At 38.2% G+C, this 23,211-nt stretch overlaps 1 protein-coding gene across 7 annotated transcripts; it reads left to right on the forward strand.

The window, feature by feature from the left end:
• Positions 1-42: 42 nt before the first annotated feature.
• On the forward strand, positions 43-21,314 carry LOC118236672 (glutamate receptor 3-like). Of its 7 annotated transcripts, XM_035435226.1 has the most exons (17): positions 43-700; positions 1,410-1,568; positions 2,389-2,496; positions 4,486-4,725; positions 4,969-5,156; positions 5,503-5,556; positions 5,826-5,987; positions 7,055-7,222; positions 7,473-7,577; positions 8,851-8,958; positions 10,439-10,645; positions 11,667-12,040; positions 15,788-15,986; positions 16,876-17,123; positions 17,866-17,980; positions 19,247-19,494; positions 19,850-21,314. In XM_035435226.1, exons 1-16 carry the CDS (start codon positions 616-618, stop codon positions 19,490-19,492), a joined length of 2,766 nt encoding a protein of 921 aa, XP_035291117.1. In that variant the 5' UTR covers positions 43-615; the 3' UTR covers positions 19,493-19,494; positions 19,850-21,314. The 7 variants fall into 7 exon arrangements, 6 of the variants coding, with proteins under 6 accessions (XP_035291117.1, XP_035291119.1, XP_035291116.1 ...); XM_035435228.1 differs by lacking the exon at positions 2,389-2,496; XM_035435225.1 differs by lacking the exon at positions 43-700 and having other exon boundaries at positions 711-1,568.
• Positions 21,315-23,211: the final 1,897 nt, after the last annotated feature.

A 23,211-nucleotide genomic window follows, 5' to 3' on the forward strand; every position in this document is an offset into this window, starting at 1 on the left:
GTGTGGTTCCATATGTTTCCCGGAGGTTTACCTATAGAATCTTCTGGCAAGGTAAAGATCACAGGGTTAGAAAGGTGTCCAACCCACAAGAACATCTCAAAAAAAGAAAGCAAACCATGTATATTATGAAAACGGTAATACCGGTAATTTCACAGAGCTGTGCAAAACATTAGGTCTGTAGCAATAAAACGGTCAATGGCTATTCCAAATCGAAGTCTGAGTGACTGATGGAAGCGTGTTTTTAACGATTAGCCTATCTACTGTGTTATCGAATGCAGTACATGGGCTTTGCACTTTGTCTGCGCTCTGCAGTAGCGGGGATGCTAAGTGATGCTAATACAACTCCACGTCACATCAAGTTCGATCAATATCGTGGCCTTTTTTGAAGAACCTTATTCACAATTTACGCTCTCCACCACGTTTGGACTAAGTCCATTTTTCCTTCAATGTCATAAAATGTGTTCTGCAAAACCGCCTTCATATCAATGAACCAGATTTGTGAACCGTAATAGTATCTAGCCTATCAAGCAGGTGTCCACGGCGTCTTCGACTGCGTTCATGCTTCGCTCTTACTATCCGATTTGTTTTAGGAGCAGAATTTAAAGGTTGCGGGAAATGTTGCATCGCGTTGTACGGAGTGTCTTTTTACTATGGCTTCTTGATAAATCACTCGCAGGTTTTCCCAACCAGATAAATATAGGTAAGTAAATTATAATTTTAAATTTAAGTCATTCTGAGATGTAGCATATGCTGTTAAATGTCCTGGGTTTTTTCTGCATAGGATATATGCTACTGTAATAAAGCGTTTACCATACAGATTACTATATAAAGGACATAAAGTTTGAAGACCTTTGTTTCCTTTTTTCTCTGCTTTAAGAAACAATAGACCCGGCTCTTCGGTTTTTGCATGCAGTTGAATTCACACTCGCAAGTTACAGTAGATAGGCCTACGTAACTTATTCGATAACTTATAAAAATTATAAATGGAAATACGCCGACAATAGTGTATATGTTTTGGGAAAATAAAGTCATCTATACCAAAAATTCAGTTTACAAAACAATAAAGACCGTTGTTAATAGAAAGATAGCGTTTTGGATGAGTTTAATATTTCGAAAATATCTTAATACATGGTCCTGTACAGGCGAATGAGAGTGAATTATTTATTATTTTATTTTTACCGCATAGCCTACGTAGTCATTTAGAAGCGTTAAAGTGGCTACATTCAGTGAACTCCGGATCAAACAAAAATTTTTGATTTGGATTGTGTCAACACGACCCGAGACAATTGGACGTGGCTGTCATTCGGATTTGTTGCGGGATATGTTACCTTTTTGTTCCTCAGAGTTCTGCTGTTTGTCAAAGGGTCAGTTTATATATCATGGATCAGACTGGTCGCCTTCTCTTCCAGGGGGACTTTTCATGCGTTCTACGGTGCAGGAGCACAGCGCCTTCAGATTCGCATTACAACTGTACAATACCAATCAAAATATAACGGAGAAACCTTTTCATCTGAACTACAATGTTGATAACCTCGAATCGTCCAGTAGTTTTTCTGTCACTCATGCATGTGAGTATCAACGTCTTTATAGTCATGTTGTACACTGCTTAAACCATGGGTATGTTGTGTTTCTGCCTTCTTTTCCTGCAGCAAGACACATATTTTTCACAACTTTACGTTTTCACACATTAATAGTCAAGTAATATTAATATCGACTTTGTTCGAATGGTTTCACCAATCCAAGATCACATCCTACATCACATATTTCCGACAGACAAGATAGTTTTGAAGGGCATGAATCACGGTATGCAGATTATGTGATACATTTACCTGTTCTAGTATTTTATTGCAGTTGTTTTAGCCAGTATAATGCTATGGGGTAATATATCGGGTTCTTTTAAATGCACGTAGATATACTGATTTTATTTTTTCTATAAAGCAGTCACAGTAACGTGTGACCAGCACCTGTCATGAGCGGAAGTAGATTGTCACTAGAGTGTGAGGAGCAAGAGTTATATACAGAGTGTGTCAGATTCCAGCTGCTTTTTAAACGAAATTTAAATGTAAAAGATTAAGACAAAAAGCCATCTGATAATCGATTTGAGAATATAGTTTTTTTTTTTTTTTTTTTTGAAATTCAGATATAAATTGCAAATCTGTAATTAGAATAAATGTAAAATGCTCGTGTATGTAGACTGGCTTGGTGTTCTGCCGATTGATGTCAACCATGCCCTTCTCTGGGTGGGTCAGGATTTAATGATCATCACATCCCCTCTGGCTATGACTGTTCTAAAGCTGGAGCAATCAATAAGTTGACAGTCGCTGAGTGGTATCAGTGTATATCGCTGGGCAGCAGAGAGCTCGGCTGTCCTGTCTATGTCTCGTGCAGACTCCAGCAGAGTGGAGCTGGCGCCATCACACTGTTCCCTCAGAGACACAATGCCCTCTATCAGCCCTGAAGGATATCCATGTAGCCAACGAAAGAGTCTGCCACACAGTCAGTCCCTCTCTCTTTTTTCACTGCATGTCAATAGTTTGGCTGGTCCCAAAGTGGGATAGAATCCTCTAATTGATCTAGTCTGTGCTGGGCTTAACAACTCCCTGTAGTTGATGTTCATTACTGTAGTTCATTACTGAAGACAAGACAGTTTTAGTGTAAAAAGGCATGATTTCCAGGCTTATGTAGTGTTGAGAGCATGGGGGTGCTGGCTTGAAGCCCTGTGACAGTTTAGCCTACTGTCAGCTCTCCTCCTTTGGCCAAACATGGCTATTCCTGAGTTCTTTGCAGTATCGATGGTACCTTAAGTGCTTCTGAATAGTATCCTTGTGGGTGTGCAGAATAAACATTTTTTACATGTATGAATAATTTTATTTGCTTTGTAGCTTTACTGAGAGTCATGGCTTTGGGGTACAATGTGTTACATATATCGTAATTTGTTTATGCACATGATCAGTAAAGTATCCTGCTCAGTAGTACCATCAGTGCTGCATCATGTGATACTAAATATGTAAGCACATGGCTAGTGCCTGAATGCACTGTGAAGATTTGGTTGCGATTCTGTTTGTAAGATTGGAAGTACGCCAGTGATAATTGTGCTTTCCAATCACCCCCAATGTGTTGCTGCACTGCCAGCTTTGTCGTTGCATTAGACCTACTACATTAGACCTTTCTACAGTTCACTTGCTTTAGCTAACTGCTTAGCTTACAGTGCTTTAGCCAGCAGGCTAATAACAGTAAGACTGTCCAAACCAGATCCTACCTGAATAACCACATAGTTACACAAGCCTGGCATTGTTTCCTATAAGATGTTGGTATGTACACATGACACCAGTTCCGGAACCGACTGCAAGCGGAAGGCAGCCATTATTGCAGAGGGCAGCTGGTTTTGCAGCGACACCACCACCGTCACTTGCGTACCTTTCAACTATGGATTAATACCGCCGCCTACTGCGTACCAACACTCACGCACATTTCAACAATGTGCAGTCAACAAGTTAGCCAGCACCTAAGAGAAAGAGAAATTTACTGTTCTTAGCCGGCCTTCGGTGTCCGGCAAATATCTAGCCGAATGGACCATACATCAATACATGGTTTGAGGGGTTTTTGTGCATCAAGAGCAGGGTTGAGCGTGCTTTTATCTGTGTGTTAGAAATGGTTGATTACCCAAGTAGATATATGTATGTAGTTCAAGGATAGGTGAAGGGTACACAATAAATAGTTTATTTTAATATAATTCTGAATAGTTGGCAAAACATTATTAAACATGAACTACTAATGTGTTTGGATGGTTTGTTGTAATTTGGATATGTCTAAATTTGGAAAGGTGGCAATATATTAGAATCTTGATGCTGTTCACAAATATTTAAAAATGCATGTATAGGTGTGTGTCATCACAAAATGATCATTGCCCAAGAGCTAAAATGAGATGGATAAACTGTAGTTTAGGATGAAAATATAATTTCAAAATATAACTGCAAGAATGGATAGTGGTTCAAGAAGATTGACCAGGAAGAGTAAAGACTGGTATTCTTCGGTGACTATACCCCCTCTCCCCATTCTCCTCCACCTTCTGTGAGGTTTGAGTTGTACGTTTGTGTAATTGTGTTTATTAGATCCATTTACATGAGCTGTTGGTATTTTTGAGGAAAGTCCAGAAGCAGATTTTTTGTATCCAATTTAATGTTTATATGCATGATTCATCATTGTTGTGGCATCACTATTTGAGCTGCTAGTGAGAACACACTGACCTGCAAATGAGGTCTGCTAAGATGTTTGTCAGATGTTTGGGTCTAAGCATGCAGGGTTACTCTAAAGTATATTAAATATATGCCGGTATATACACTGCCACTGCCATTTTCTAAAGCAATACATACATGCTACAATATGTGATGTTTGCTTGCTTGTGTGTTTTGTACATTTACTTTGATTGGGTCTTCGTTTGCCTGTGAGAGAGTTATCCTAATGTCAGGTGTATGGTGCCTTCAGTCTGTTCCCAGTTCTCCAGAGGAGTTTATGCCATCTTTGGATTCTACGACATGAAGTCCATGGACACCCTTACCTCCTTCTGTGGGGCCCTCCACACCGCCTTTGTTACACCCAGCTACCCCGCTGATGGCGACGTGCAGTTTGTCATCCAGATGCGGCCGGAGCTGCGGGACACCATCTTGAGCATCCTGTCGCATTACAAGTGGGAGAAATTTGTCTACCTCTATGACACAGAGAGAGGTAAACAGTGGCTTGTGTAACCTGTTGGAAGTGGGGGGGGGGGTCACTGTTTAACCTCTCCACTGAGAACCAGGGGGGGCACTGAAGTATAAGAATCTGCTTGATTAAACATCTATTTTTGTCCAGTCACAAAAACAGGATACAGCTTTGTATTCACACAAAGTAAGAGAGCGTATACGTGTTGATTCCAGTTTACTGGTCTCATATGGAAGAAAAACCCGTGCCTGTTTGCTCTTCTTCCAGGATTCTCAATACTGCAAGCCATCATGGAGTCAGCAGTGGCCAACAATTGGCAGGTGACTGTTCGGTCAGTGGGCAGCATCACAGATATTCATGAATACAAGCGCATCATTGAGGAGATGGACAGGAGGCAGGAGAAACGATTCTTGATAGATTGTGAAGTGGAAAGGATAAATGGTTTTCTGGAACAGGTAAAGTCCATGTGCTCATTATTGCGTTCCTACAATGCCTCTGGTCAAGTAACTTATTCTTCTTCATTATTATTATTACTATTATTATTATTATTATTATTATTGGCAAACACACACACGCACACACATTGTTAGTGTCAGGTCTTTCCTGTTTCTTCCACAAGTCTGGTGATGATGTGGGTCACTGAAAATTATATTTTGTTCTTTAACTTCACAACCTGCATATGTTATTCACACTGCATGGGGATCATAATATAGTCAGTTTATATAAGATTATGTGAAGTGTACGAGGTGCTATTTTGAGAACCGCAAATAACTTTGACCTGGATATGTTTTTTCCCTGTAGGTTGTAACACTTGGGAAGAATGGCCGAGGCTACCATTACATCTTGGCCAATCTGGTGAGTGTCAGTTAAACTTTCCTGTGGCCAAAGAATGAATTAGTGTGGAGGTGTGGACAAATGTCTATATAAGTTTTTATAGTGGGAACAAAATTTATTGTGCTGCAAGATGAATAATTTTCAGGCAAAAGCTTTTTGGCAAAACTGAATATTTCGCATAACAGTCTTACTGCATTTTGACACATACTGCATTATGGCACGCAAAATAGAAAGAACCTGAACAGAATAGTGCTTTCCCTGATGTTGTCCCTGGTCATATTTTGTTCCAGGGCTTCTCGAATGTGAGTCTAGACAAGGTCATCCTCGGTGGCGCGAACATTACTGGATTTCAGATTATCAACCCTGGAAACCCTGTCGTACAGCAGTTTCTCCAACGCTGGGACCGACTGGATGAGAGAGAATTCCCAGAAGCAAGAAATGCACCACTGAAGGTTGGCCCCTGCCACAGTTTCGCTGTTTTCACCATCCCTAATAAGCACTATGGGCTCCATTTTCTGGCCAGTGCCAGCGGTGTTGTGAGTCATTATGACCGGCTTGTTTAAAATGTGGCTGTTCATTTTAAACAAGCCGGTCATAATGTCAGTGCACTGAGATATGTTGGTGTGGAAAAAGTGGAGATGCCTCATAGGGGAGGTGATCTTGAAAAAAGGCTTCTCCAACGTGAAGCTTTCTGGATCTATTTCCTCAATGCCATGTCCCCCAATGGTCTAAATGAGGAATTTGATATAAAACCTTTTTTGTGATTTTCTTTTTTGCCCTCTTTTCCAGTACCCTAGTATGCTAGTGGCTAAAAAACCATCTTGTAATTGTTTTTTGCTTATTATACCATTTATACCACCTTTTAACTATTATTCTTATATGATATGTAAAAAATTTTACTTGGTGGTATGCCGTTTGCTTTTTCTATTATGTATCTCTATATATTATTAAGATTAAGTTGATTAAATGTTCTGATTAAAGATGTGTAATATGATAGTGAATTAATATTTCTTTATAAAACAAGACATTCTAAATGGTCATGCTAGAAGAATATATAGTGATCATTACCTGTGTTTAGTGATTTTCTTGGCCCAATCGTGCTGATTCTGCTATTTTAGACTATTTTTGTAGCAAGTACTTAGAAAATTGATTTCTGTGAATAGATGTGTCTCATGTTTCTTATTTATAAGTAGTACTGGAAGCGGAAGTAATGGACTCTGGCACCGCCCTGAAGATCTTTTGTCGAATGACTCAAAACTGGACACTTGCTCCTGACATCACTATTGCAGCCACAGCATAACCTGCATTAAATCTGACTGCATAAATTTTCCTGACTGTAGCTCCCTACTGACTGTGGAACACTGCTGATAACTCAGCTTGCACTCTGCGTGCATACTGACTATGTGTGTGTGATGTGCAGGCAACTTCATGCCACTTTTGGATTTTTGCGCTGAAGGTGAACGCCCGTACCAAACTTGTTTGATGTACAGTCCATGTGCTGCTCTGCTCTGCATTTCAGTACACGTCTGCGCTGACCCACGATGCAGTCTTGGTTATTGCGGAGGCCTTTCGGTACCTGCGCAGGCAGAGGGTGGACGTGTCTCGGAGGGGCCGGGCTGGGGACTGCTTAGCCAACCCTGCTGTACCATGGAGTCAAGGCATTGACATTGAGAGAGCGCTCAAAATGGTAGGAGCGAGTTGCAGTTTTCATGGCAGCCAAAGTTCCCCTTTTCCCTTAAAACGAAGAAATGAAAAATAGGTGCCTGACAAATCTTTTACAGATGCACAAAAATTATTTTGAACTACCGGTCTTGTATCTAGGCTTTCCCCCCCCCCCGAATGAGTCTGAATATTTGTTCGGTTTTCTGTTTGATTCAGTTTAAAAATCAGGCAAAACGGGTGATTTTTATTGGGTTTTGTATGTTACTATATGGCAGGTACAAGTACAAGGTATGACTGGAAATATACAATTTGATACCTTTGGTCGAAGATCTAACTACACCATTGATGTATATGAGATGAAGCCAGGTGGGGGACGAAAGGTAAGCAGATGGAGGCTGTTTTTGATTGCGCAGCTCGCTTTTCTACAAAATTTTTATTTTTGATGGTAAGAATGTGCTGTAAATCCCAGTAGCTCTTACCTTCATTATGGAGGTTTGAAAGGAGCTGCAAATTGCTACAGACAAGTTTGATTTGCTTGCTTGATTTGAAGTTCCTTTATGTTCATACTGAATAAAGAACAATTTACTAACTGATAACCAATTCTGTAAAAGGTTTTTAGTAGTGTTATTGTTATTGTCATTGTGTTGCCATTTTCCTCCACATTTCAGAAAGATCGGATCGGTCATATCACCAATTAAAGGTTCAGGAAATTGAAATCTGTGAATTCTTTGCTGATGTGTTTTTTAATGTTTTTTGCATTCAGAAATGACCCGGAAATATTTTTAAATGATTCTTGCAGAAAAGAAAAAAAAAAACAAACAGAAAAAACTGTGCCAAAATTGCCTTGCTTTCCCCTTTGGCTAAACGCCAGGTTTTAGTGATAATTAAATAGCTTTCAAACTTAGTTATATGGAATTAAAACCTTTCTTTATTCGGGTAAAATGGTTAGAGTTTGAGACTGCTGTTGAGTCTGTTATTGTACAGTTGTTCAGTGTTACAATGTTGTTACACATTGAATGATCTGCAGGTTTAACTATACGATAGTAAAGCCTAGCTAATGCCTCCGCTGAACCGATCACGATAATCTAATAGTGTTTATTAGAATTTAATGGTTGTAATTGGGTTATTTTCCTGGACATTTAAGACACCCAAGTGAGGATGTGCATTGGGAAAAAATGTTTAATTTGCACGTAAAAATTTTAAATGCATCTCAAACCAGGATTGGGCCTTCTGGGAAACAGGAACTACATGAGTGGTAATCACACACTGCTACTTTAAGGTTCCTACATATAAGACTGAAAGCCCATTTGTATTTGTTAATGGATGATTGCTGCTAATGTACTAAGCACAACACAGGTTATTTGAGGTGTGCTGCCAGCATGATGATCAGTGTACCTATTTAGACTCAATTATGTGTGCTGTGTCCTCAGACTACAGTTGAAGATCATTAGATTATACATGGCAACATGAATACTCAAGCATAATTTCATCATAATTTTCTTTATCGAATGTTATGGCTGTGAATACATTATCACGGAGCCCCATGGAAGAGTCCTGAATAATCCCTTCATACATGTCTCTGTGTTCGAGAGTGTGGAGGGCAGGGGGTACGGATGTTTCTGGTAATAATGATGATGTTTGTGTCATTTTCAGATCGGGTACTGGAACGAATATGAAAGATTTGTGTATATTATGGATCAGCAGGTTACCAACGAGTCGTCATCTGTGGAAAACCGAACAATTGTGGTCACTACTATTATGGTACACTTTCCTTGTAGTTTTAAATGTCCCACAAGTTCTGCCACTCAAGGTCAAGGTGTTGATTCCAAAATTGATACATTCTGTCCTGGGCGGGTAGAAAATACTTTTTGTGTTGCTTTCCATCCACTCACTACATGCCGAAACAGTCAATACTCTGAGTGTTTCAGCTGTACCCGTGTGGGTGTCAAAGCATTTTGGTTTTCTATACTTCAGTGGCCTGTTTTAGCAGTGACATCACAATAACAACTTTGGGTAATGGTAACCATATCACTTTCTCCATCTAACACACATACCATGCACACGTAAGTAAACCTGTCTCTTTCTCATCAAGTAAATGGTTGATGACTTGAATGGAATGGATAAACAAGCAATCCAATTCTTTTAAAAATAGCTTTTTACCTGGCTATGCAAAAACAACCAGTATTTGACACAGGACAAACACTTATGCTTCAGCTTTTAGTTTTTGTCCTTTTGCTCAAATCTATTTTGCATTGTCTATGAGGAGTTCTGCGTTGAAGTGTGGCCCGTGTGTCCATATTGGTTTCAGAGGGAATTATAAGAAGTGTTAATAGTTGCTAGTAGGAATCCAGTTTGTGACGTTAATATCTTGTTATAACAGAGGCATCATTTTAAATGGTACATATTGGAATGCTTTTTGTTTTGTTCCGTTCAAACCATTGTCCAATGCAGAATGCCCCTTTTTCTGGCTCTGCCTATTGTCTTATCGCAGGCTGATTTCAAAATGTGGAAATCCATCACTAGATTCTCTTAGGATTTAAACTCCGGAATTATGTCAGCCTAGATCTCGTGGGAACATTCACTGACCACTTCTGAAATGGGAAGGCCAAACAGCTGGGGCTGTAATGCTATTTAGTATGTTCTGTGTTCCTGATTCTCTTCAGATGGTAAGATGGAAAAATACAGGGCCAAGTAATTTAGGAAACAATGGGTAACATGTCTTTGGAACAGAGCTTGTTTAATTTGTGTGAGCTAAGATATTTTGCCAATATTTTAAGTTGTAACCTAATTTTGATATAATTCTTTTAATGGATATGCATAAAGGAATACAGTTATAAGCACTTAAATGGCCCGTCAAGTCGTAACTTGGTGGATGGCATACCTGCCATCCCAATAACGTGCCCAAAGGCGGCACCCGACTGTGTGAGAAAAAATGCAAATACCTCTTCTTCTATGTGAGGTATTTGCATTTTGCCTATTAATGAGTTGGCTAGATAATATCAAAACACCACCAGCACTGCCCTATCCTTCTCCAGTCATTGCCATTTACTTTATGAATGGAGAAAGTGTCAGTTCAAATGCTTTCTCCATCCCCACCCCCATTCCCCAGTGATATAACAGCTTTAGCATGAGGGATCCTGGGAGTGACAACCTGGCACCCCATTCCTCAAAGTTATACAGGGCTACTGTCTGCTCTGATTATGCATGTGTAACTATAAACCAGTGTGTGTTTAATTAACAGGAAGCACCGTATGTGATGTACAAGAAAAACTACATGAATCTGGAGGGGAATGAGAGATACGAAGGCTACTGTGTTGATTTAGCTTCTGAAATCTCAAAACATGTGGGGATAAAGTACAAGCTCTCTATTGTATCGGACGGAAAATACGGTGCCAGGGATCCTGAGACCAAGACATGGAATGGGATGGTGGGTGAACTCGTGTACGGGGTAAGTAACAGGAAAGAACTTTAAACCTACAGAGGTCTTCACATGGCAGCATATACAGGGACTCATTTTAAAATAATGTTTATGGTGGTAAGGATTGAATGCCCCCATTTCATTTGAACATATAAGTGCTACATAAATTTTCTAAAACTGAAAATATGGGAACACGATCTTCTGAATTAGATGCAGGCTCAATGTACTGCAAGGGTGTTGGACTTTTCTGAAACTTACTTTAGAATATAAAGTTACAGAATTATGGAATTATATAAAAAGTTGTAATACAAGTGGATATATAAAATATACATGGGTTCTTGGTTTGTGTATATGGTGTCCTAATCAACAATGAAAGGTTACCAGATTCAATGGACTAAAAGTTTTTAAAAATCCATAAATTTGTAAAAAAACCTCTCCACCAGCTAACTGACAGCAAAATTACTGGCCAGATTTACCAACCAGGTTTCCCATCATGCACATCAATACTTCACAACAGAAACATGAATGGCTTTAGACCTTTTTGGCAGACCAGTAAATTGGGTTCATATTGGCAATCTGTCAAAGTGGGTATATGCAGCCCTTTATTGGTTTTTGAAGTTAATGATTTTCCATTTTTGTGTACTTGGAATGGCAGCATTAAACACCATACTCCATCTGTTTACATGCATCAGGCATGGAGAGTTGAACATCCATTTTGTTGATTTCTTGCCTCATTTAGTGTATCTACAAAGTAAAAAACTGAAATCTACATCTACATTTTTGCCGCCCTAAATTACTTCAAATGAGTGCTAGTGTAGTGGTCATTAAAATATGTTTATGAAACCATCTGAAAAAGTATTAATGTTTTATATTTCAGAAAGTGCAGCAACAACCATATTTTTGCTACAGATTATTACAACAATTTACCTGACATAGTGCAACCAATTCAGAATTGATTTCAAAAGTCTGCAGATTCCTCTATAAAACTGTATTGCTTTCAAAAGCTGATTCTTTGTTAACTAATACATACTGTACATGTTTTCATTTCCAGCGAGCTGATATTGCGGTCGCTCCACTAACTATAACACTGGTGCGAGAAGAAGTCATTGATTTTTCTAAACCATTTATGAGTTTGGGAATCTCCATTATGATTAAGAAGCCTCAAAAATCCAAACCTGGAGTGTTTTCCTTCCTGGACCCCTTGGCCTATGAAATTTGGATGTGTATAGTGTTTGCCTATATTGGAGTCAGTGTGGTCCTCTTCCTGGTCAGTCGCTTTAGTCCCTATGAATGGCATCTGGAGGACATTGATGAAGCCAAAGACCCCCAGACCCCTCCGGATCCACCCAATGACTTTGGAATTTTTAATAGTCTCTGGTTTTCCCTGGGGGCCTTTATGCAGCAAGGATGCGATATTTCGCCAAGGTTGGTTAATTCATTCACATCCATCACCTTTTTGCATTTTATGGTCAAAAAGCGGATGCCATGGTGCATATATGTTATTGTAGTTTCTCCTGCTCCATAATATTTACTTTGACCACCTCCACCTCTATCCCTCACCATGCTTGCAGTCACTCCATACATCCACAAAAATAACTTATATCCACCATGCCGGGGACTGTAAAATGCACAGGTCATGTTTTGTGCTTTTCCCCCCTTCTTGACAACACTTGGAGGGCTACCGTGTTCTTGCTGCATATTCCATTTTACGGTCATCAGCTTGGTGCATATAACATATTTACAGTGGAAGAGAAAACATCGTTAAAAGGCCTCATTTTGGCAGCAGCACTCTGATGAAGAACCTTAGAAGCAGCTGTTTCTTGGGGACTCTTTCCTCTGATCTTTTCCAAATGGCCTCCTCCTATTTTCCTGCTTCTTCATGTTTTGGTCCATCTTTTCATATTGATCAAGTAGTGTAGTTCTTTCACTCTGCATCACTTCCAAATCACTGGAAAATAAGTTATTGTCCCACTTCACCTTAAGATACTCATGTTTTATCAGAAGTCTGTCATGTTAAAATGAGATCTCTACTGCCCCTCAATGGATTTTACCATTAATGTATGGTTCAGATCGTGTGCACTCCAGGACATTGTATATGAAGCAAAACAATTAATATGAGGTTAAAGTGCAGACTGTCAGCTTTAATTTGAGGGCATTTACATATTGGATTATATATATATATATATATATATATATATATATAAACATTTTTATGTTTGTATATGTGTATACACACACATACACCCTTCATAACCATAATGTTTGGCTCTGTACTCCAAAATGTTTCATTTGTAATCCAACAATTCCCATGTGGTTCAAGTACAGATTTGCAGCATTTATTTATTATTTAAAAAAGTGTGTTTTTATACATTTTGGTTCATGTAGAAATTACAGCACTTTTTGGGCATAATACCCTCAATTCACGGCACCATTGTGTTTATGAAAAATGGCTTCACAGGGTTTTCCAAGAGTTGTGCCCGTGAAAGTCAAGGAAGCCACAATGAGGCAAAAAAACAAAAAAAAACAGACATAAGCCAAACATTATGCGTGCCAAAATCAAATATTTATGTAATACCATTAAAAATAAAGAGCACTGGTGAGCTCAGCACTTCGCGAAGGGCCTGTTCAGCTAAGAAGTAACTCTACAGTTGATGACTGCAGAATTCTCACCAAAATGAAGACAAACCCCTAAACACCTATCCGGCAGATCAGAAACACTCTTCATGAGGCGGGCATGCATGTGTGAGTGACTGTTCACAAAAGTGACTGTTCACTTTACAAACAGAACTACTGAGGCTACACTGCGTCACTAGTTACTTACAAAAACAGGTTACAGTTTGCTAAGAGGTACCTAAAAGCCTGCATAGTTCTGGAAAAAACTTGTTGTGGACAGATCAGACCAAGATTCACTTGTATCAGAGTGATGGAAAGAGCAAAATTTGGAGGCCAAAAGGAACTGCTCGTGATGCAAAGCACCCCCCCCCCCCTCCCCCCCCACATGTGTGAAACATGGTCATGGTGCTGTCACAGTTTGGGGATAGATGGATGTCACAGGTCCTGCCTCACTTTTATTCATTGATGATGTAACTGCTGACAGCGGCAGCAAAATGAATTCTGAAATGTACAGAAGCATCTTATCTGCTCAAGTTCAACCAAATGCCTACACACTCATTGGACAGCTCTCCATCCAGCAAGACAACGATCCCAAACATGCAGCTAAAGCAACAAAGGAGTTTTTCAAGGCCAAAATGGAAAATTCTTGACGGGCCAAGTCATTCACTTGATCTGAATTCAACTAAACACATATTTTGTACGCTAAAGAGTAAACCTAAGGAAACTAGTCGTAAAAACTAGCAGGAGCTGAAGATGGCTGAAGTACAGACCTGGCAGAGCATCACCAGAGAAGATACTCATGATGTCATGATGTCTGTGGACCACAGACTTCAAGCAATCATTGTAGGCAAAGGATACGAGACAAAGTACTAAACATGACTACTTTCATTTACATAACATTAATATGTCCCAAACATTATGGTGCCTTGAAATGTGGTTATGGGGAAATGGGGTGATGTATAAAAGCTGGTGTAATTTCTACATGGTGAAACATGGTGAAAATACCCTTTAACAAAAGCTGAGAATCTGGAATTTAATTATATGGAGCGAAATCAAGAAAGAAAATATCTTTGTACATTTTTATACAATATATACAGACGGCTAACAAATAATTTTTTTAAAAACCTGAATAAATGAGTGGAGAAACATAACAAATGCAGATGCTTCCGTACAGGTGAACTGCATGATACAATTAAGCAATTAGCATCTATCATGAATAACTGCGCGAAGTAAAATGCAGAACAGCTCTTATTAAATCTATGTCTTTTTGTTTTGCTGTGTCTGGGCTTCTTAACAAACACTTAGTTGGAATCTGATCCCAAACCACAGGGTCTGTAGCCACGACCACCCCTCCCCACACAGAAAAAGAGTTTAGAATAACGAATACAGGTAAAAGGTGTAAGAATTCAGCTGAAGTGTATAAAGACTGAGATTGCCCATGAATCCTAGATATGCCTCAGCATAGTTATTTTGTAATATAAAAAAAAAAAAAATCCTGCATAGTATGCCTTTAAATTCTTGAGCCACTTTTAGCAGTGTTTTTTTATGTTCGGTCAAAAGTGTAAAAATGGATCGAAGCTCAGTGCAGTTTCTAGAAGCTGAATTTAGGGCCATAGAAACATGTTAGAAATCCATAATGTGGGGCCCTTCACGAGCTGTGCTGTCTCTGTTACTTTGGCTGTATTGTGTAATTAACTTGTGGGAGTGAGTTCTGGTTTTATTCCTTCCCCAGTTTCCTTCCACCTTCCCGTTTTTGGCAGTTGTGGAACACTTTACCTGGATGTCACAGTGGCTTCAGCAGTGACAAGCCTCTTTGAGGTTTTCTGAATATTTTCTATGTGATGTGATCCATGTTTCATGCATATTCCACTTTAACTCATGGTTAACTCATCTTTTTGGCATCTTTTATGCATTCCATTCACAGGTGCTTTTTAACTTTTTATGAGCATGTTCATCAAGTTGTTCATCGTGTTCATTTCTCCTTATGCACCGAGAAATGCAAACCAAAATGTTTTTGATCTGTAAAATCATTAGAAGGAAAAGCATTATGCAGTAGTGTAGGTTATTCTGAGTAATAAGCATATTTGAAAAAATATGAACTGAATTCTGAAAAATCTAATATTACGGTGTAGAGTTGATTGCACTCCCCAGGAGTACTAACAGTGTGTATCATAGTGTGGAAGAGGGTGACTACAGATAAAACTAATAGAACAATGGTAGTGAATGGAGTTTATAGGTCTGAGACAGCATAAAGAATTTACTGTACAGGGTGACGATGGCATGAAATCATATTTGCATCTTCTACTGTAAAAGACAGCCACAGTTCCTCTCTTTCTTTGCCTCATCATATTCAGCCTTTCCCTGGCACTGTTTTACCTGCCTCATCATTTTCTTTCCATTGTTCTCTCTTGCCTGTTCTTTTTCTTTTCTGCCCTCCATCTCCTTTGTCTTGCTGTCACATTCTCACTGTACATCTCCACCTTTCTGTTATTCTCTCTCTCTCTCTCTCTCTCTCTCTCTCTCTCTCTCTCTCTCTCTCTCCTCTCTCTCTTTCTTCAGGTCCTTGTCAGGCAGAATAGTGGGAGGCGTGTGGTGGTTCTTCACACTTATCATTATCTCATCCTACACAGCCAACCTGGCTGCCTTTCTCACAGTGGAAAGGATGGTCTCCCCTATTGAAAGTGCGGAAGATCTCGCGAAACAAACTGAAATCGCCTATGGGACCTTGGACTCAGGCTCCACCAAAGAGTTTTTTAGGGTGAGTTTCTTTCTGGGAGTTTATTTTTGTATCGATAGAAGAATCATATAAAGCCCTGGCTGTACAGACAAGATACTGGAGGAGTGATTGAAAATAACTGCAAGGTTGTTTATTGTATGCTTTTACTTATGAATCTTATATGACATGGAATCATTGTTGTCCTCAAAATACTTCAACGAATAATAACAATGATAATAATAAATCCTCTGTGAATTGATTGGCTTGATGCAGGTAAAAACATTTTTTAAAATGTATTTCAATATAAAACCAAAGAATAAAGAACATTCAGTTTATGGCTGTGCCATTTAAATATTTTCCTCAGTTGAGGACAACATTCATGTAATATGTACTTTTAAAACATTAAAACTCACTCACTTTAGTATAAATAGACCAGCTCTTGAATCATAAAATGTTTCATCTGTGTTTCTCCCATTAGCTCCTGGGCCAGTCTGTATTAGCTATTGTGCTAACACAAATCTATTTGGTTTACAACAAACACATTAAAAATACAAATACATTACAAAAACTATCTTTGCTGAATCTTTGCTGCGGGGACCACAAAATGGTCAAACCGGGTTAGCAAATTATTGGTGGCAACTGTAGATTTGTGTGTATATATTGTGAGAAGTGAAGCTTTGGAAGGAAGTCTGTACATCTCTGGTGTTAGTGAAAAACAGTGGAGCTTTTAATTGAAACCAGTATGTAGGCCATGTTATTCAAAATAAGATTTCCCAGATATATATGATATTGATCTATTATTTAAAGTTAATTCATGATATTCAGGACCCTGAATTCCCTATAGGTTCCCAGTGAAGTATGACTGCGAAAACTGTTAAAGTACATTTTTAAACTTGAATTTAAAAAAATTTGTTTTCTTTTTTTTTTTCAGCGTTCAAAAATTGCAGTATATGAAAAAATGTGGTCTTACATGAAATCTGCAGAGCCTTCTGTGTTTGCCAAGACAACACCAGAAGGGGTTTCCCGGGTACGAAAGTCGAAGGGCAAGTTTGCCTTTCTTCTCGAATCCACCATGAATGAGTACATTGAGCAGCGGAAGCCGTGCGACACGATGAAAGTGGGCGGAAATCTGGACTCAAAGGGCTATGGTGTGGCGACCCCCAAGGGCTCAGCATTAGGGTGGGTGGAATAACATAACAATGCTGTCTGTGTTCTTATGGTTCTCCACCCACCCTGATGTCCCATCTGTAATTTCTCTTCTCCCTCCTTTTCTGTCTCTTTTTTGGGTGCACATCACTGGGTAACAATGTTGTGTGTTTTGCTCTCATTATATACAAGGTAATGGTGTGTCTACTACTGTCTGTACGCATCAGGGCTAATTCCATTGTTCATGTGGTTTTACACATTTTTATGTGTTATATTTACCTGTACATAAAACAATACAAGAGAGTATAACATGCTATATTCATCAAAATGGCTTAATCCATCATTTGTTTTTTCCTCTTTATTAATCTATTTTCCTGTTTTATTCTGCCATACATCCTGAGTGTCAACCCATTGAATTGAACATATTAGGGTTTTTTCTTTAACTCTTAAATGTTCTACTGTCAGTTCTGATGAACATTAATTGCATGCTGCATGTTCATTGTTTTACCAGCACTCTTACGTTCTAAGCTGTGTAATCCTCCACACCACTTTTCCAATATTTAACATTTTATTTGCTGTAAACGTGCTCCTTCTCTCTGCATCTGTGAAATTTTTATCCGGTTTGCCCTTTCCTGCTTAATGATCATTTTAATTATATGATATTGATTGATATTGATATTTGATATTAATATTACTTTTATCATTGCTATGATTATACATTTGATTTCTCACAGACCTGTGCATTTTCTTACAAGTTATGTTTTATCATTTCAAGAAATGCTGTTAACCTGGCAGTCTTAAAACTGAATGAGCAAGGCCTCTTGGACAAACTGAAAAACAAGTGGTGGTACGACAAGGGGGAGTGTGGCAGCGGGGGAGGTGACTCCAAGGTCAGCCTAATGTCAACGGGTACCGTAGCACTGTGTAATCAACAAGGGTATTGTCATAGAATCAAATGTCATGGCCCATATGTGGCCCTGTTCAACCTTTAAATCTTGCAGATTTTCCAGTTTATTCATTCCATTTATTCAAATGATTTTTTAGATAACTTTTCCCCTGCAGTTTTCAATGGTAGTAACCATGTTATTTCTGCCCTCTGCATCTGCTGGGCAACTTAAATAGTACAAAATAGACCTATTATTTTATTTAGTTTGTTATTCCTGCTGTCAGCCATGTGTCATAAGGAGACAGAAAATTAAGTTCCTCTTTCAATTTAAGCTGAGTATACTCTTTATCTCTGTATTCATTACAAATCGAGTGCAGTGTAGACACCAAATCCTTAAAAATACCTTTCATTCACCAATTCATTTTGGAATAGCAATAGCAAAATGGCTTAATTTACATATATTTCCACTTTTATTGTCATGTTATCAGGCAGTGATAACAAGTTACTGGCCTTATCCTCACATTGCCAACTACAAATACTAAAGTACTGGGACAGTGACACAATTTTTGTTGCTTTGGATTTGTCCGCCAACACATTGGATTTGAAATAAAACAATGAGTATGAGGTTAAAGTTCAGAATGTCGGCTTTAATTTTAGGGGATTTACATCCATATAGGAGGTACAGCCCTTTTTATACATATTCCCTGTTTTAGGGGAGTGAAAGTTTTTGGACAATTGGCTGCTCAGTTTCTTGGCCAGCTGTGTGTCTTTGCATCAATAGTGCATGCACAAGAAAGCTAACAACAGGTCTAGATTTATTCTAGGTGTGGCATTTGCATTTGTCGTCCCTCAATGTGAATTCCAAAGAAGTGGCAATGCCAGTAAAGCAGGCCATCATGAGGCTGAAAAATAAAAAAAATACTGCTGGCACATTGATATGTGCCATGGCACATGGCACATATCAATTCAACCCCTTCAGCAGTATTTTTTAGAAAATACTCAATAGACAAGTATGGTGCCTACACTTTTGTAAGAGTCTTATTTTGAATATGACCTCTTGGTAGCATCAGTCTATTTTTTCAAGGAGGTTTTGGGCTTGAGTAGGCCTTCTGATGGTAGTATCCACATCTGAGTTCCAGAGATGGAATTTCAATCAGAAGCCTCTGAAAGCACTATGCAGTTTTCTAACTTTTCTGTTTCTCCACCGAGCGCTGCACCCTGTAAACATAGAAGAAAAAGAAAACCCTAACTGTGTTCTTCACCTTTATAGGACAAGACAAGCGCTCTAAGCCTGAGCAATGTAGCCGGAGTCTTCTATATTCTTGTCGGAGGCCTGGGGCTGGCGATGACGGTGGCTTTGATAGAATTCTGTTACAAGTCACGAGCTGAAACCAAGAGACTGAAGCTTGAAAATAATATACAGAACTTTAAGCCAGCGGCTCCTGCGAATACCCAGAACTTCGCCACATACCGAGAAGGCTACAATGTGTATGGAACAGAGAGTGTTAAAATCTAGGGGTATGTCCTGCCAACTGTCACTGTACGGCTGAGTTTTTGTTGGAACTTTTTGTGTCTTGTGTTCATTGTTTTAATGTGTGCCAGATCTTTCTTTCTCAAAGTGACAGTCTGAGAGTGTTGTATCAATATGTTGTTTACTGTCACATGTAGTATTATGTTGTTGTTTTGCAGTACTGGTAATGTCTAAATGTGCCGGAAATATAAAACATTTAGTAAACAGAACATTTATGGAGGGGGTATTCAGGTTATTATTCTGAAATATATCGGATAAGAGATGAGATGGATCTCTAGTAAAATGGACATATTGTAATTTTCATTTACAGGGTATTTCTATTTTTCTTGTCTTAATTTAAAGGAGCCACAGCTTGTTGTTGTAGAAACAGGACTTCTGCAGCTGCCATCCTTGAGGCAGTGGACTTGGCTGCTGGTCTGGACCTTGTGGTGCTGAAAAGGACATGTATAGTGAACTGAATTTGGTTCTTTTAGTGCCTTTTTGAGTGCATTATTGTATTATTGCTTTGCTGACAATACAGAGATCATTAAGATCATTGTGAAACAAACAGGAAAGAAAAGAAAAAATATGTAACCTTGTATCGCTACAGATAATGTAACATGAATACAGTTAACCTGAAACTATCCCACAACTATGCTCGAAGTCTAGAGGATAGAGGCAAATGTATCCTCCACTAAAAGTTTTGATCAGCAAATAACAGATGAAAAAATATCATTTTACAGCCAGATTTTATTGGTGAAATGTCACTACTGAAGCACCAGCCATACAATGTGCTATTCATTTCCAAAGTAGTTTTACAACATGAATCATTAATTCATTGTTCTGATAAAAGAAGAATTTTCAACCCTAGTTTCATGATTTTCTTCAAATTATTTAGCTATATTTTATGTTTTTTCTTGTTACTATTTAATTTTCTTTTTGACAGTGGTTATGTTGTCAAACTTTGTTTCAGAATGTATCTGGTTAATATGGAGTGCATTGTTTTGATAAATGATTTTAAAAATCACATCTGACATAAACTGGTGCCAAAGACACATTTTATGATAGATAAATGATTCAAGAGAAATGGTCAATCTGCGGTTCTAATATGGTGGCATATTGTTACTTGCTAAATATTTCATGTGAACAGGCCACATGGCTCTTCAGTTACCCCAAAGGTGACAGTAGCAAATGTTTATATGCTGTTGTATGCTGGGTTTTCTCTGCTTACACATTGTTATAGCGCATTACAGGATAGCTCTTTGAAAAATATGTATGACATTTTAATTTCATCGTTCAAGGTTCATAGTTCAGTGAGTAATACTAATAGTTTGAATGGTCTGATATTTTCCAATTAGGGGCAGCTGAAGTGTAATTTTCATTTTCTACTGTTATGATTACGTCAGCTCCTATTAGCAAACTGTGATTCATTCATCTTGAAGATATGCAGCAATCATTATTTTATAATGAGTACAACATTTTCATATTAACAAGAATGTTAAAAAAGTAAAGAAACATGCATTTGTTTTGTTCATTTATTAGTGTGAAGGTTTCACAAATGTTTTCAGTTTTTAAAACTACATGTAACATTGGTGATTGCTTAATCAGCCCTACTGTAGTCAACAGTAGAAACTCAACTTTTATTTCATCTGTTTTTGTGTCCTTTTCTTTTTTATAGCTTAGCTGCACTTGCAAAATTGCAAATGGAAAATTGCAACTTGAAGAAAAAAAAAGAGTAGTATCTGCATGTGGGAAAAGTTTACCACACCTCTTTAGTGTTATACAAAGAATTTTAATACCTTTTATAATAAAAGTGTTCAGAAATCAAGAAATTTTGAGTTTGGGGAGTTGTTCATTTTTGGACATTGGCAAGAAAAGAGGTTTTAAAGTAAAGTTGGTCAATTAAAAGAAAACAATTGCAGAATGTGTCAGCAGAACTCAGAGAGTCATTTTACTGTACCAGTGGTGTTTCCGGGTTCTTAGGATAAATAGAAGGGGTGTTCAGTGAGGCTGCCATTTGTATTTGTATCTGTATTTTATGAGACAAATATTTGGATAGAATGGAAGTGGGTTGAACCGTTACTGTGGGTAGAACTGGAAAAAAGACAATCCTGATTTTTTTTAAATGCATATATGTCATTGATACTCCTACTGTTAGGATATTGCAGCATTTAAAGTAATTGATTGATTACAACTACCTCTTATTAGAACAAACTTACATGTTATGTAACATGCTAAAGTAGATGTCTAACAATAGAGCTAACTATTTTATGGCGTCCTGGCAAATGAGCTCTTGCCACCTGCAACAGGAGAAAATAGCCTAACAAGCAATGGAACTTGGAAATGTCCTTGCCATTGTTAGGTACAATTTTAAATAATTAGACTATGTATGTAGCAAAACAGGTACAGCTAGATATCAAAACTTAGCTAACTACAAGATGGCTAACAATACAGTGCTAAAGTTAGCTAATCTCCTCCTGGTCATTCAAGTTCTGCTTAAAGGACCATACCAATATTTTGTATGTTAAAGTGCATTTAGCACAGATTTCCTGTTTTCAATCATGTCATGGCATGGATGCCTGCATTTCATCTTTTATACATGGAGTGATTTCTGGCAGAAGAACATTCTGTTGTGGTGGTGTCTTCATGAAATGTGTAGTGATAGTCACAAGTGTAAGTGCAATGCAATTACACTGGGGATTTTAATTGTGGTTATATTCCTCAAAAATGACAATTGGATGTCTTCTTTATATATATATATATATATATATATATATATATATATTTTGCAAAAAATATAACCATTAAATTGTAATAAACACTATTAGTTTATCCTGACCTGCTCAGCAGATAAGGACAGTGTGGGCGTGTATCCTACACTCATTAATATGTGTACCAGTAAGACACGTCATGTCTAAACCATTCCTGTTCGCTAGGTTATAGCAGGTATAGCAGAAAGAAAGCAACATAACTAGGCTACAATAATGTTGTAACACTGAGCTACTGTACACTAACATTAGACTCGACAGCAGTCTCAAACTCCTGACATTACCCCTGAATAAACAAAAGGCCTTGATTCCACATATCTAAGCTTGAAAGCTATTTAATTATCGTTAGCTAATGATAGGCCTACTTACTGATCCATCACGCGTCTGTTCACCCTCAATTGTCGCTAGCAACAAAGTTGGGAGAGAGGTGAAGAGAGGTAAGGCACTGCACGATGCTTCTCAGCAAAGCCACCTTGTTTTTGTGGATAAGTGAATTCCTCCTCGCAAAAATGCGTGCTACGAATATTAACAGTTGAGGTCATTGCAATATTGCAGTGCCTGTGGGCCTCTAGAAATGAAACCCATTTATTGTGACTGTCTTCATTTAAAAAAATAAATAAAAGCATTTTAGTTTTTCTGGATCTAGAGGCAGAATGCTTAGGCATTTCCAGCTTGCCCGCACAAATGTGGCAAGAGCATCATTTACATATTTGAAGTAGACAGGATTTAATCGGTTTTAGCGTGTTTGTGATGTACATTGTACACAGAAAAGCCACCATTTAGCCAAGGGGAAAGCAAGCCAATCTCGGCATAGGCTTTTCTAAGTTTATTTATTTATTTATTTATTTATTTGCAAGAATCATTTAAAAATATTTTGGGGCCATTTGTAAATGCAAAAAGTATTAAAACAACACATGAGCAAAGTATTCACAGATTTCAGTTTCTTGGACCTTTAAA

This window comes from Anguilla anguilla, chromosome 9 (genome assembly GCF_013347855.1).
Source record: "Anguilla anguilla isolate fAngAng1 chromosome 9, fAngAng1.pri, whole genome shotgun sequence".
In the NCBI taxonomy this organism is placed as follows: domain Eukaryota; kingdom Metazoa; phylum Chordata; class Actinopteri; order Anguilliformes; family Anguillidae; genus Anguilla; species Anguilla anguilla.